This window comes from Mastigoproctus giganteus, chromosome 2 (genome assembly GCF_048544385.1).
Source record: "Mastigoproctus giganteus isolate SK-2022 chromosome 2, ASM4854438v1, whole genome shotgun sequence".
In the NCBI taxonomy this organism is placed as follows: domain Eukaryota; kingdom Metazoa; phylum Arthropoda; class Arachnida; order Uropygi; family Thelyphonidae; genus Mastigoproctus; species Mastigoproctus giganteus.
The window spans coordinates 175,154,106-175,170,615 of NC_143576.1; the positions used below are offsets into that span (position 1 = coordinate 175,154,106).

A 16,510-nucleotide genomic window follows, 5' to 3' on the forward strand; every position below is an offset into this window, starting at 1 on the left:
GGAATAGTGTTATTGTGTTTGGAATGTTTTCTTAGCACATGTTGGGTCCATTGATGCCCATAGATTCACGTCTGAATGTCACATCATACCTAAACATCGTTGCAGACCAAGTGCATCCATTCATGTTGACAGTTTATCCTCAGTCAGATAGTTACTTCCAGCAGGATAATGCACAGGTGCACAAAGCCCAAATCAATATGGAATGTTTCCAGAAATATGACAATGCCTTTTCTTTGCTGCAGTGGCTCGATCAGTCTGCAGATCTCAATCCTATTGAACATCTTTAGGATGAGCTGGAAAGGGCTGTTCGCTGCAGGCCTACACCTCCGTCGAATCTCAAGAAACTGTGTGACACACTCATGTCTGCATGGTACTCCGTTCCTGCACAAACGTTTTCAGCATCTTGTTCAATCCATGCCTAGACAAATTCAGGCTGTTTTGAAGGCTAAAGGAGGCTCAACACACTACTAGGTAGGTGTACCTAATAAAGTGGCAGTACAGTGTAAGTATAAACACATAGTAGTTCATCTTGACTCCATAAATTTTGAAATAGTAACAGGCAAGGTAATAATCTAAATTTTTTGGGATTCTAAGGAACACATTATCATAGGAGCATGTTCTACTAAGCAAGGGCATAAACTGAGGAAGGCTATTAAAAAGAAAGGTGCAGAAAGGATGCTTCATTATAAAAATGCAATGCAAGAGCAAATTGACTGGCAGCTGTGAAAGAAGCAATCCAACAAGGTAGCTTCAAACCACATCCTGAAGATAAATTATTACTTCCAAAGGTAGTGCGCTTTCCCACAGTTCAGGTGATAACGGCCATATCACCATTCCATGTGATAGCACGGAATACTGAAATGACATTAAAAAAAAAAAGGATTCCTTTATTCAGGGATTCAAGTACTAGAGAAATGGACTGTGTGCTCTTCTTCAGTGAGATTACCACGAAAAATAAAAAATATTTAACTATAAGTTTCTGTTTGAGGATATAAATAAATGTTTCAAATATTACCCCTCCTAAATGATACAGATGTAATGAGACTCTTAATGGACTGAAATATATTGGTAACCTATGCTATATCTCTTACTGCCTTAGTAGCATCTGCATTTTGTGAGTGCTTTATTATGAAAAAAAAAAAAAAAAAAAAAACACCATTTGTTTTATTTTTGCTTATGGTATCACTTGTTCTATTTACTGTCATGTGCTTTAAACAAGTGTTTTGAACTAGTTTAAAATACATTTTTTTACCCTGAAGAATCCAGGTATTAAAGTTAAACTATGAGCAGCTGCAATTAATTTAATTCATGGATGAACAATAATTGTTTTAATCCACATGTGACAATTTTACTAGTTAAACAAACCTGTATTGTGTCCTTCAAAATTTATACATATAAAAATATAGATTTTACAAAAAAAAAAAAATTTTACAAAAAAAAAGAGTTGTGAAATGCCTTACTTTCTGAGGATGCAATGACGGTACATTCTTGATACGTATTTCGGGAATATGATAACTAAAAATAAGAGTGGGGAGGAGAAAAAAACATTAACCAAGAAAACTGATATAAATTTTTATTTCATAGTAAGGCTATGACTATGACTCACGAACAATTATCATATAATGTACAAGAAAGCTTACTCACAAAGCTGCCAACTGTATTTTAAACTTAATTGAAGAAGGATTGTATTCTGGTTTGCTGAGATTATGCTCACATTTCTGAAATGTAATATTTTTGAAAGGTTAGACGATCAAATTCTAAAATTAAACTTTTACTGAACAATTAATAACAAAAATATGAATATGAGTATTTCATAACCTGTGATACATGCAACCCTTGGGGTAATTGTTTAAAAAAGGAAAATGTAAGTTTTAAGTGGCAATACTATAATTCAGAATTTCAGAAGAAAGCAGTAATTGGCATGTAGTTCAAAAATGTTGAGAAACAATAAACTAGAGTATGATTTACAAACACTACTTAAATGAGAGCATTCAATAAAAATTTCATTCATGTGCATATACCATGCTAATAAAAAATTTAAATATATTTTTTTAATTGTATACACAGGATGTTTCATAACATGTGGCAGTACTTTCGGGATCAATTCAGAACCTGAAAACAAAAAGTAGCAAATATAATTTTTAAAAAAACCAAACAAACATGTACCCAGTATGGATTTTACTAGGTACTTGTCTTCTCAATTTTATTTATACTATATTTACTTTTATTATTTTTTTAAAATTGAAAACTCCATAGCCATTTATTAAAATTGAAATAATCATAGTTCTATAACCATTCAGAATCAGATACAAGTTTATATACACTTCTTTCATTGTTTTCGAGTACTCAACCAATCCTGCAAGTATAGCCCACATGTTACGAAACACCCTATATAATCATAATTCTACAACTGCTTAGTTACACTAAGTAGTTATAGTAGAATTGGTATCAGTGATTCAGCCTGAATATTGTATTTTGTAACTAGCAGCATTGTGCATAGTAGAGGAATTGTAGTATTTTAATTATGGTAAATAATTAACTGGAAAGTTGTAATCAAGCAGGTTGGCATATTTCTTAATTTTGTTTTTAATTAAGAAATTTTATTTCTAGTAAGGCTATGACTAATTTAAAACTATGAATGCAAAGAGGCATAATATTATAAATAAAACAAACTTGATAGCATAATATACATATAATAACTTAACTTGTTAGCATATGTAATATTGCTACATAACCTGTGAATAGAGTAGAATTATTACTACATTTAGGTATTAAGAGTTTAGTGCAGTATTCTCAAATTAAACTAAATTTAAACAAAAATCATGCCTCAGACTACAGCAGCAAAGCAACAAGCTCAAAGTAGTGGGAATGCTGTGACAACTCGGGGAAGAACTGAAGGGCTAGTTCTCCTACAAATCACAGCCTTACAAAATGTGCTACTCCAATGTCAATGGACTATCTGGAATAAGACGTGATACAGCCAAGGGGGATGTCTTCGAGTGTGTTTAGTGCAAAGTGTGAGGAAATTAGGTGGAAACTCAGCATTCTGATGAGCATTTATGAAATGCTTGAGGAATAGGGTGTACCCTTGAAGGAATCAAAATGGAGCCCATCAAGCTCTCAGCTGCCCAACTCAATACCAGTGCTTACACTTGTGCATCATGCAACAAAGTGAAAAAACCCAAAGCAGAATGATTGTGCTCACAGGAGGCAGTTATTGTCAGGAAAATGGGAAATAATATTGTGCAAAAAGGATAGGTGGAATAGGACTAGGGTATGTTTGCCAGGGCCAAAATTAGATGATGTTTTAGAGCAGATATCTTTAAAGGACATGAAAGGTGACACCATTGTACACATTAAGGAGATTTGAGGACTTACTTAAGAAGTACAAGGCATCCCACACAACAGACTGGACATAACCCTTGTGGATAAGAAGGAAAAGGCTACCTATCTGATTGACATAGCGGTACCCAACACTGGCAACCTGAAGAAAACCCATGGGAAAAAAAAAAAAAAAAAATCAGGAAGTATACAAACTAAGACCAAAGAGATGTGGCATATGCAACAACTAATGACCATCTCAATCATTGTGTCAACCACAGGTATGGTGCTAAAGACCCTACATAACAGCCGGGCAGCAATAGGTCTCCCAGCGAACACCTACAAGGAACTCCAGAAAGTCGCAATCCTGAACACCTGTAGGATAGTCAGAGAGTTCCTCGACCAACAGTAACACCATGGAATATGACTAGGGTATGTTTACCAGGGCCAAAATTAGGTGATGTTTTAGAGCAGATATCTTTTAAGGGCTGAAGGGTGACACTATTGTACACATTAAGGAGATCTCAGGACTTACTTAAGCAGTACAATGCAATGGGAAAATGTCATGGGTTAGGTTTAAATTTGAAAGTGTCTGCAATTTTGCCCAAACACAATAGGACAGAGTACTTGTCAAGAGCCTTGCCAATCAATTTGGCCCCGAAAGGACTGTGCAAGACCCATGGGGTAGAATTTTTTTCAGCATGGTCTGTGCTTGTTAACAGGAGAGACAGTTTTTACAGTGTGAATGGGATACACTAAAATAGAAGAGGTGCAAGGATATTTGCTGATGCTATTGAGACAGTGTTAGGTGGGTTGGAAAACTGATTGTTTTTTTTTTGGGGGGGGGTACAGACTAACAGACTAGAGGCGGAGGCAAAAGTAATTCTTGAACTGCTTCTACTGGAAAATGCAGCAGCCTGGAAAGCAAGGTGTCGGTCGGGGATTTCAAGCTTTGCTGTGGGTCATCACGAAACAAATAAATACATGTGTTAGGGTAACAAGAGTAAGAACAGGTGCATGTATACTTGCATTTACACTAATGCTAGAAGCATAGTAAGTAAATTTGAAGTACTGATTAAGTCATCAAATACAGATATTGTGATACATGCAACCCATTCTGTGTCCCTAATGTTTGAGTGACAGCATATCTCTGATATCATTCATCAAATGGAGATATCAGAGATATGCTATCACTCAAACATTAGGGACACAGAATGTATCTTTCACAACGAGGAAGAATCGCAGGGGAGGTGATGTTGCAATCATATAGAAAGCAGATAACTTTTCCTTTGTTAAGCAGTCAAATGAAACTGAAACATTTGAAGTGATTTGCATGCCTTTGACAATTAATAAACAACTACTTGATATGATTAATATTTATATTCCCCCTGTGCCAGATGCAACCATCATCACAGAAACCACTAAATGGCTCTCTGACAAAATGCATCTGAATGAGACTTATCATATGTGGTGATTTTAACCTGCCACCACAATTATGCTACCTTCAAAATTTGCTTAGGCAATCACTTGCAACAGCAGGTCTTGATATTGCTAATGATCTCCCGACCACAGGGCTGAACCATCTCGATCTGGTGTTCGTGTCTATATCAATCACCATGCTTGCATCCCCAGAGACAGTCCTTCCTTCTGACAATCTTCCTATTGTTTTTCTCCACCCCATCACCCTGCACAACTTTAATCTGCCTCTCAAACCTCAAAATAAAGTGATCACTGGACCAGCACATTTAAATATTCAAAAAGCGATTCACTGCCTCATGGGATACCTTCAATGACTATGGTCTCAACTTCTCCACTGATCTGCTTACTCAAAAAAAAGGGTTGAATCTAGTTGCCAGGACTTGAGATCCAAGGAAGGATGCACAAGGGGATGTACTTGTGTGCTTTTCATTGCACGGAATGACAAGAAATTAAGTGCCAATTTAGCATTCTGAGGAACAGGGTTGCTACCGTTGAAGGAATAAAAGAGAAGCACCATCAAGCACAATGTTGAACAAGAGACACAATGACATTTTGCTGGTTCCACAGAAAGTAACTACTGTCAACGACTATACTGTCAGGGAAATGGGAAATATATTTTGTAAAAAGGATAGGAGGAATAGGATCAGTGTCTCCCAGGTGCAGAAGTTTGTGACATTGTAGAGCAGGTATCATCTTTTAAGAGCACTAAAAATGATACTGTTGTATGTGTTGGTACTCATGATATTAAGAGTAGAAGACCTGAGGATTTATTTTACAAGTATAGGGATTTTGAGAAAAGTCACAAATTAAGAATAATTTGAAGGCATTTGCAATGCTGCCCAGACAAAATAATAGGGAGTACATATGAGAGCCTTGTCAATAAATTTGGCCCTAGATGGGATAGTATTTTTCTCAGCATGGTTTGTACTTCAAAACAGGAGAGATGGTTTATATAGGGATGGGATACACTTGAATAGAATGATGCAAGGATATCTACTGATGCTAACTTTAAAACTATGTGGGCCAGTAAATCAAAATGTCTTATAATTAGGGATTTTAACCTTCCAGATATTGAATTGAACTTATGGCTGGTCACTCACACGGTAATAAGACTTTTCTGGATTTATTGGATGACTGTTTTCCACATCAGCATGTCAGAGGCAATGAGAGAAAACAATAGTCTTCATCTGATTATCAACAGTGACTCTCCATACATCCAGGTAAATGAACCACTAGGGGGTGGCCATGATCATTATGATGTACTGATGTTGTGGAGATGGGTAGTGAGAAGGGATTTTTTTATTTTGTTTTTTTTTTTTTTTTTGGCTGATGCCATATATGCTTTCTTCCCTGCATCATTTGCCATTACTAAGTTGGGTAAGAAAAAGACTGATTCTCCATCATAAATCTGGAGAGTTGTCAGTTTTAAAATAATAAAAATAAAAATGCAAAATATATGAAAAATAACACAGGTAGGTAGTTTTTGTGTAACTATCCAACTAACCTTTGTAAATTTCCCCAACCTATCAACCTCAACTACCCACAGTAATAACTTATTCTTTTAATTGGCGAGTAGTAATTAACAACCTGCTAGCTAAAATAAATCATACCTAGTTCAGTGAAATCATATTTTATAAGAATGAAAATTTCACTGTCCTCTCACAGAGCTTTATACACCTCAATCAAGTCCCCCTCTAAGGTGGCTCATTACCAAGCTTTGTAAGCCCACATATTCAAACTCCTTCCTCGTAAGGGCACCCCCCCTTTATAGATCTCAGAAGCAGGTTACCCATCTCTGGACCCTTTCAAGAATCTCAATGTCTTTTTTTAGATGTGGTCTCCATACTTGGATTGTGCTTCAAGTGCAGACTTAAAATTGCCTTATATAGTGGGATGACCTCCCTATCTCTACAAGTAAATATTCAATAAATATCTGATAGGACACCAAGGACCTTTCCTTGTCACCTGTCTATACTGCTCAAAGAATTTAACATCTGACAATGTCCTAGCTCTCAACTTCCTTTTTTCCTCCACTGTTTCCAATTCAACACCACCACATGTATAAGTTATTACAGCATTAAAACACAGTTGCGACTTTTCTGACCATCCTTGGGGCCTATCCAAGTCATCAAGCACTGCTAGATGCTGATCATTAATCACCTCCCCAATCATCACATCATCTGCAAATTTTGACATTGCACCCTCTATCCATTTATAAATATAATTTATGAAAATCAGAAGCACAGGTTCCAAAATCGATCCATGGTGGAGCTACTTCTAACATTAGACCAATCTGAAAAGTAACCAGAACAGTTCAGAATATCTCAACTATTCAACACAAGTATGGCAAACTTTGTATGAAGCCCATGGTTTATTTAGTCACTAAGTTTCATTCTGAATTATACATACTAAATCTTTTTAACAAATTCTGTAAATGTTTTTTCTTCCCTTTCTTACAACAAACTACCAAAAACAGAAAAATTGCATCAGATTTAATTATACAGTCTGTTTCCACACTTCAACAATGCTTAAAATACAAAAATGAATGCTTTTTTACTTGTACTGTTCTGTATGGACTGAAATAGTAATAGAGAATGATGCTTTCTAATAGTATGCTGTCCACTTATATACTCACACCATCTTGTACTGTACATCCTCACTTCTTAATGGTTCTGAAGTTTTGATTATATTAAAAATATTGGTAAACCATTTGTTTTTTATTATTGCAAAATATTGCCAACTTTGCAATAATAAAAAAAATGCAATATCATTATTGCATTTTTAATTATCATTACATTGCATATTTAATTAAATTTTGTTATTCTTGCATATAATGTAATAAATTCAAAAATATTTAATTATCATTAAAATTTATCATTATTGCATATTTAATTCAAAAACAAAAAGGGCACAGCAATTTCCAAAAAAAATCATTTGTGACTGAGGAAAAATAGATGTCATTTTTAAACTTGGTATACACTAATTACTAGTGGGGAACACAATTAAACAGATCTCAAAATAACTGTAAGCCTGTATTATAAGTGATTATCTGGAAAAACAAAACAATTAACTTACTCTGCAGCGCTGAGATCTCTTGATAAGCAGATGTTTACGGCGAGGAAACATCTCACTGGAATGAGTTGGCTGGAATTCTGGGTGTATCAATCTTTGACTCAGTGAACAAACTATAATAAATTTCAAAAAAAAAAAAAAAATTTCTAAACTGGTTTGGAGGTATTTATACACATAAAATTAACTGTTATACCTGGAACGTCCTTGATATATGTTATATAATTTTTTTTTTTAAATGCAACTCTATTCAAAACTATGCTGTGGTTTTTGCTATTTTTGCTCATTTGTTATGTATAACTTACCTAACATTTAATCTCAAGACTGCGCTCTGAATTAACCCAGTTCAATTGCCTCTAAAATAAACCCTCTAAAATAAAGGGGGAACAGAAACAGCCACTATACAGACATCATTTTCAGAATGTTGTGACATTATACAGATGAAAAATTAGCCTACACACATTTAAAAAAAACTTGCCTAAAGCTGACCCAGCCTTATCAGCAGATAAACTGGAAAATTTAGAAATAATAAATTAGGTATCAAGAGTGGCCATCAGGTGTAGCCCAATAACCCTTTCTACCGGAATGCACTGAAAATGCTGTTCCAGCACAGAAAAAAAGTCAAATATTCCAGTTAATTTATGTTTCTTCTGCGAAAGATTTATTATTCTAAGTAAAGAAAGAACTTTCATTAGCATCAGCATTAGTAGAGGCATATGATGCAAGAAAACAAGCATCAGCAAAAAAAAACAAAAAAAAAACCCCTTCCACTTCACCCCTCCGTTCGTAATACCTGTCCAGCTGAGCCTTAAATTTATTTAGGCTATCAACTTCCACAAGGGATGGAAGTCTGTTCCACCAACCAACTACCCGCTGGCTAAAGACAAATTTCCACACATCTATCCTACATCTGTCTTTCCTCAATTTGAATTTATGCCCTCTCAGGTGATTATTCTGAGCAAGAGGCAGTATCCCATCAGCATTGAGCATGCTCAAACCAGTCAAGGCTTTGTACACCTCTATCAGATCACCTCACCGGTGCCTAGTCTCCAGACACTGTAATTTGCAAAACTTAAGCCTTTTTTCATAAGAGCAACCCTTCATTCCATTCACTAACCTTGTTGCCCTTCTCTGTACTTGTTCCAGCAGCTCTACATCCTTCTTGAAATGAGACCTCCCGACCTGTATACAGTACTCAAGATGTGGCTTGACCCATTGCCTTATACAAGGGAATAATCACCCCCTTATCCCTGCTAGAAAAATTCCTGTATATCATTGACAAGACACCATGAGCTACTCTTGCAGCCCTTCTGCACTGCTCAGAGAACTTCATATCTGCCTGCACAATAACCCCCAGGTCCTTTTCATTCTCTACCACTGTCAGTGTAGTACCACAGAGTTGATACGTTGCTCTGGGGTTGCTGTTTCCCATATGTAGTACTTTACATTTGTCAATGTTAAACTTCATTTGCCACCTCTCAGCCCATCTGCTCAACCTTTCCAGATCCTGTTGCAGCAGCATAGTGTCCTTAACAACCCTGCCAACCTTTGTATCGTCTGCAAATTTGGACAGTAAGCTTGATATACCATCATCAATATTATTTATAAATACAGAAAACAATAATGGACCCAACACTGAACCCTGAGGGAGTCCACTAATAACTTTAGTCCACGATGAGCAGTGTCCATTGGTTACCACTCTCTGTCTTCTCCCCCTCAACCACCTCTTTATCCATAGCAGCAATTTGCCTCCAATGCCACACTGCTCCAATTTGTGCAGTAGTCTTCGATGTGCAACAGTATCAAAAGCCTTTCTAAGATCCAAGTATATAATATCAAAGTTATTCCCTACATCCAGCTCTTTTGTGACTGCATCATAGTATCCAATCAAATTGGTCAGGCAAGACTTCCCCTTAACAAAACCATGCTGTGTCTGAGGTATAACTGAAGTCTTGTCTAGATGATCATGCAGTGCTTCTTTAACCAGTGCCTCCATTAATTTTTCTGGGACAGAAGTTAAACTCACAGGTCTATAATTACTTGTGTCAGCCTTTGATCCTCCTTTGTGAATTGGGATCACATTTGCACATCTCCAGTCTATGGGTACCTCCCCTGAGTCCAAAGAAGCTCTCATAATTATGGCTATGGGTTTGCTTACTTCCTTTGCTGCCTCCTTTAATATAACTCTATAGATCCCATCCACCCCAGGTGCCTTTCTTGTGTTTATCTTCAACAATTTCTCCTCCACTTTACTCTCAGTTATTACAAGATTATCTAGTTTACTGACAGAGTTGAATACACCTCTGGCATTCCCCTCACTGAATAACTCCTCATGTGTGAATGTCGATGCAAAATATTCATTTAGTTTGTTAGCTACCTAAGCAGGATCATCAACAGTTGAACCATCGATATCAAGTGGACCATCCCCTTTCTTCTAGAGTTTACATAAGTAAAGAACTCACTTCTTCTAGAGTTTACATAAGTAAAGTAAAGAACTGCTGTTTTTCTTTACATCCTTTGCCAAAGATTTCTCGTAATCTGCCTTCGCCTGCCTAACCTCCTTTGTAACTTGGTTACAGATCAACTTGGATCTATCATAGGCTTCTGTGTCACGTGTTAATTTGTATGTATCCCATGCATTTTTCTTCTCTGCCATATGTCTCATTAGTTCATCTGACATCCACTTAGGCCTAAACCTTGAACATTATTTCTTAATTAGTATGTAAAGCCTAGTAGCTTCCAAGATAAGTTCTTTGAATGCTTCCCATTTTGAATTTGCTGTTGGTAACATCATCAGTTGGTCCCACTGTATAGAATTTAAATACTGTCTCAGTCCTTCGTAGTCGCCTTTACGAAAGCAATAACCCTTCCCTTTACCCCTAATGGTAGTTACCTCTTTGAGTAAATCCCACTTCAGCACACTGTGATCACTGCCACCTAGTGGTTCATTTACCTGCAGATTCTTAATGCATGAAGAATCACTACTGATAATCAAATCAAGAGTATTACTCCCTCTCGTTGCCTCCCAAACATGCTGAGGTAGAAAACAGTAATCCAATAAATCCACAAAAGCCTTGCTAGTGTGTGAGTGACCAACCCACAAATTCCAGTCAATATCTGGGAAATTAAAATCCCCCATTATAAGACTCTCTGATTTACTGGCCCACTCTATTTCCCTATACATTTTCTTATTATACTCATCAGAGTCATTAGGCCTATAGCACACTCCTACTCTCAATTTTGATCTCCCAATGCTTATGTCACACCAAACTGACTCGACACTGCACTGTCCAGCAATGTCGACTGGCTTCACTTCCTTGGATTTTATGTGTTTCTTAACTAATAGCATAACCCCTCCTCCCTTTCTATCCTTTCTGTATATGTTGTACTCCCCAAATTCCAGTTCTGCATTCCTTATATCTGTGTGACACCACGTCTCTGATATCCCAACAATATCTGCCTTTGATGCTTTGAGCAATACCTCAAATTCATCAAATTTATTTACCAAACTCCTAGCATTGGTGTACACGCAAGTATACATGCACCTGTTCCTATTCTTAGCTACCCTAACACAACCCATGTGTTTACTTGTACTGCAATGACTCCCAACAGTCTCTGAAACATCCTGCATCTTGTTTTCCAGGCTTTTGCTCATTCCAATAGAAGCAGTGCAAGAATCACTTTCACCTCTGCCAGTGGCTACTGTTAATCTATTAGTCCTTGTTTCCCCCCAAGCTAGCAGTTTTCCGACCCACCTAACCCTGCTTCGATAGCATCAGCAAATATTCTTGCACCCTTTCTATTTAAGTGTATCCCATCCCTGTAGAAGAAGTCTCTCCTGTTAACAAGTACAAACCAGGCAGAAAAAAATTCTACCCCTTGAGCCTTGCACAATCTTTCCAGGGCCGAATTGATTGACAAGGCTCTTATCATATATTCCCTCCTATCGTGTCTGGGCAGAATTGCAGACAATTTCAAATTCAACCCTAATTCATGGCTTTTTTTTTTTCTTAGTTATTTTGATACTCCTTAAAAAGAAGGGTATGAAGATACAGTTAAAACTTGGAGCTATAATTATTGCCTAATTCTTTATGGAAGGAAAAACTGCTAAGTTAAAACATACTATACACACACCACTGTGTATAGCAACATCAGAATTTTTACATGGAGATGTTCAAGTTTAAAAGTAAAGTAGCCTCCAAAATTTCAAAGGCTACTTTGCCTTCTTCTGGGCTCGGATGCTTGGCACAGGCTTACAAAGCATGACCTGCATGAGGTGTACAATTAAAGAGGTTGCACCTGAGTCTTTGGTACAACCAAAGACACCTAGGTTGTATAACTCATGTAGATCAACTGGATTATGTTTTATAGGCCTGTATCAGGCTTTCCAGTCCAGAAGAAGAGGGCAAAGTAGCTTTACAAGCATCAGCGTTAATTCCCCTCCCCAAACTTAATTATCTTACTTATTTTTACCTCACAGCTTTGGCTCAATTTTAATCTTACTTTAAATCTGTAAATTCCACTGTGTGCTCGCTTACTATCTTAAAAGCTGCATAACCTCTAACTATGCCATTAAATGAGTATTATATGAACAAAACTGTCTAGCTTACCTACTGGAATTCTTTAAAATCCATTAAATTATAATTAGATATTATAATTTAATATAACAGAAATTATATTATTTATAAATTGCAAATAATTTATAATTTCGAAATACTATAATTTTAGGAAATGATGGTAGTGGTCATTTTGAGAAAAAAAAAAAGAAAAAAGGTTCATATAAACATAGGCTCAATTTTGAATGGCTATGAAGCTTCATTTTACTAGGTGTGTGTCTAGTTATTCTTACCTATTATTTTTTACCACCCAATGCTCAATAATAATTTTTTAAAATTCAAAAGACCATAGCTCTACAACTACACAGAATCACAGATATCTATATGAACTGTTTTTCTCAAAAGAACTGCTGCCATCAGATCCCAAAGTTATGACCTTTCTACCTCCATCACTCTGTATATATATTAAGTAACATGCTTATTAACATTAATTTGTGCACCATACATGTTGTATTTGTTTTCTTGTAATGGCTAGTCTACACTAATTTTGTTACACTGTTGGTAGCAGTGCTGCGCAGGCAGCATAAGGAGGGCAAATTATGAAATACAATATTCAAAATAGGGGAATTATGAAATACATTTAAAGGAGTAATCACTGAAGTCATAAATGAAAGATGTCAAGATGAATAAGGAACTGGACAGTTTAATAAAGCAAAAGAAAAGATGAGGCCTAAACTAGCCAAAATTTGATTTGTAACAGTATCACAGAAAGAGTAAGGCTGGCAAAGGATGATTGTGAGGAATCATTAACTAAGAGAACACATTTTTACAGTGGAATTACAACTGCCCTATTTCTACAAACAAATTTTCAATAAATCATAGATTGAACAGCATGAGCCTTCCTTACCACCTGTCTACACCACTTGGAAAACTTATGTCTAACTGTATCTTAACTTCCAACTAACTTTCTTCTTCTACTGTTTTTAATTCAACCCCACCAAGTGGGCAAGTTATTTTGGGGTTGCTATTTCCCCACATGTAAGATCTTGCATCTTATTGCATTAAAAGATAGCTGCTGCACTGCAGACCACCTCTGAAGTCTAAGTCATCCTGAAGAGGCTGTGCTTGGCACTAATCATTAACTACTGATTTTGATATCAGCTGCAAAGGACATCATGCCCTCTATCCAGTGTTCTCCCCCAGGACCTATTGAATGGGTACACCGCCCATTGAATTTAACTGACCACCCAGCTAAAATTTAAGTGATTCTTGCAGTACCGTATGGTACTTCTCACCGATCTCAATCAATATTAATTCAAACATACTATGTGATCGAGATCAATGGGACAGGAGCATATAATGTTAAATTATGCAATTAATATTTGCTCTGAATCACTTAAGTCACATTTATAAATAACAGAAAATTTTATAATATTGCGAAGTATTACACTTCCCCATCTGGCTTTTTCATAATGCCACCCAGCTGGCAAAATTTTCTGGGGAGAACACTGCTATTCACTGATTGATGTCCTTTAAGAAAATCAAAAACAAGAGTGATTCCGGTACCAATCCTTGGAGAACCACTTCTTGCATTAGTCCAATCTGAAGAATAACCACTAATCACAATCCTCTCCTCCTGTCTTGCAGACATACCACAATCCATCTAAGGAATTTCCCTGTGATTCACATTTTCCAGCTTATACAGTAGTATAGTAGCAAACCTTTCATGCAGGACTAAGTCAAATTCTTTGCTGAAATCTAAGTAAACAATGGAAAATTTATTTCCTACATCCAGCTCCTGAGTGATTATCAAAATAGCTAACACAGTGGTTAAATATAATTTTCCCTTTATAAAATCATGCTGCGTTTCCTTCGGAATTCTGTTTGATCCTATAATGCACTCTTTATCTCTGCCTCCACCATTTTCCCCAACTACTGAAGTCGGGCTGACTGGTTGTAAATTACCCTCTTCACTCTTAGAACCACTTTTATGTACTGGTGCTACACCAGCTCTTCTCCAATCCACCAGAATAACTCCTGAGTCTGATGACCACGTCATAATTAATCCAATTGTTCAATGCACTGATTATATGCCAAGAGCCTTACTTGCCTCTAGGTTTGAAAGTTTTTCTAATAAATAATCATCTGAAAATTCAATATCGCTAATTTCATGTTTTCCAGCTTCACTTGTACAGTTTCTTCACACCACGAAGTCTTTCTTCTGTAAATATCGATGCAGAGTAGCATTTCAATTCATCTGTAACGTCAGCAGAGTTATCTAAAACTTTTCTGCATCCATTATGCAAGGGTTCAATCTGATTCTTCTTTTTTCTTCTTAGTACTCATGTATGAGAAAAACTACTTGACCCTTCTTTGCTCTGTTAGCCAGCAATTTCTCATAATCTGCCTTTGCCAGTCTAACTTTTTCTGTGGCATTGTTACACATCAATTTGTAGCTGTTATAATTACTAAAGGGTTTTGGTACTTTTATCGCTCTGTATTTTTCCATGCCATCTTCTCTGTATTAAACTTAATTGATCACTCCCAGCTAATGGGTCCTGTACTGTCAGCCCTATCACATCATCCAATTCGTGAGAGATGATCAGGAATATTTTTTCCCTTAGTAGTTGTCCTAACACGCTCATTGAAATAACAGCCATTTAGTTGATTTAAAAATTTTGTTCACCATGGTGGGTTTTCCTCCAACTTGCTCCAATCAATTAGAGGAAAATTGCAAGCAACCATAATTAGACATTCACACTTGTTCACCTATTTAATTTGTATGTAGAGGTTCTCATCATAATCTTCTGAACTGTAGATTATACCTATTCTCATTTTCCTTTGCTTCCAGCTAACTCACACCAGACAGATTCTATACTAGCATGCACAACTTAATCTGGGACAGCGTCTGTTGCTCTCAGGATGATTTTGATAAGAAGAATCACCCCACTAGCTTTTCTATTTTCCTTCCTAAATACATTGCAAATACCATAGTGAAATTCTTATCGCTTATTTCTGGGTAGCTTCACATTTCCATTAGCCCCATTATGTCAGCATCAGTTGTCCTAACCACAAGTTCAAATTCACTCATTTTATTGACAACACTTCTGATATTACCATATACACAGCTAAGACTATGTGTTCTTGTATAGTTTACTACCCTGACCAGGGCCGCCGAAAGTGGGTAGGTGAGGTAAGCGTCACTTACCTTGCCGGCAGCAGTTCAGGATTGTTTGTTTGTTTGTTTGTTTATTTGGTTTTTAGGAGCATTAGCAACCAAGGCCATTTTGCTCTGGGATATGCAGTGGTCATTCTCTGACCTTTCCACATCCTCCGTATTTGGTGACGGGCTCAAACTCCGGTCTAATCAAGAAGCGTGTGCTACGCACTGCTGCTCCTTCCCATCTGGCTACGGAGGCACCTGCAGTTCAGGAGGGCACCAAAATTTTTTTTGACACATATAAGTCAGACCTCTGTCAAACAAACTTCTAAATAGCAAAATTTTCTATTTAGTGATTTCTTTTTTTTTTCAATTTCCCCTTAGTAATTATATTTAATAAATATTGACTGAAATATATCATTATAAACTGATCGAGATAATTAGCCAGAAAAGCTGACAATGAAACACGATTATTTGATTCAAAATTACAACTCAAATTAAAATCAGAGAATATCCTTCTGATTAAAGTCAAAGAAAATTTTCAGATGTTTATTATAAGAAAATTCTGAAAAAAAAGGAGGAAAAGGTCAAAGGTTACTTTATTCTTTATAGCAAAATTCTGTAATTTGCTTTTGTTGCAAGATATTTGGTGATAGTAAAAACCAACTAAGTAATCAATTTGGATTCAGTAAACAGAGAAATTTATCTGCTATTTTAGGTAAGCATGAAACAAGTGCAGTACACATTAAAAATCATAAAAAAATGGTTAGATCTGGCACAGTCACTAAAGACAAACATTACAATCGACGATTTTTTTCTATATCATATGATTATATGATATAGTAAAAAAGCTATTGGTATTTGGTAATTAAAAGAATAATATACTGTATATGGTACTATTTTTAGCAAGGCAGTGTATAGCATT

The 16,510-nt window shown here is 36.3% G+C and overlaps 1 protein-coding gene across 2 annotated transcripts in view; it reads right to left on the minus strand.

Moving 5' to 3' along the window:
- DCTN4-p62 (dynactin subunit 4) overlaps positions 1–16,510 on the minus strand; it is a 92,785-nt gene that overhangs the window by 14,619 nt on the left and 61,656 nt on the right. For both annotated transcript variants that reach the window (XM_090368794.1, XM_090368795.1), the window contains 3 exons: positions 7,876–7,985; positions 1,645–1,718; positions 1,461–1,515 (listed from right to left, as the gene is read on the minus strand). In XM_090368794.1, coding sequence (XP_090224920.1) covers positions 1,461–1,515; positions 1,645–1,718; positions 7,876–7,985 — 239 coding nt within the window. The remainder of the gene's footprint in view (positions 1–1,460; positions 1,516–1,644; positions 1,719–7,875; positions 7,986–16,510) is intronic.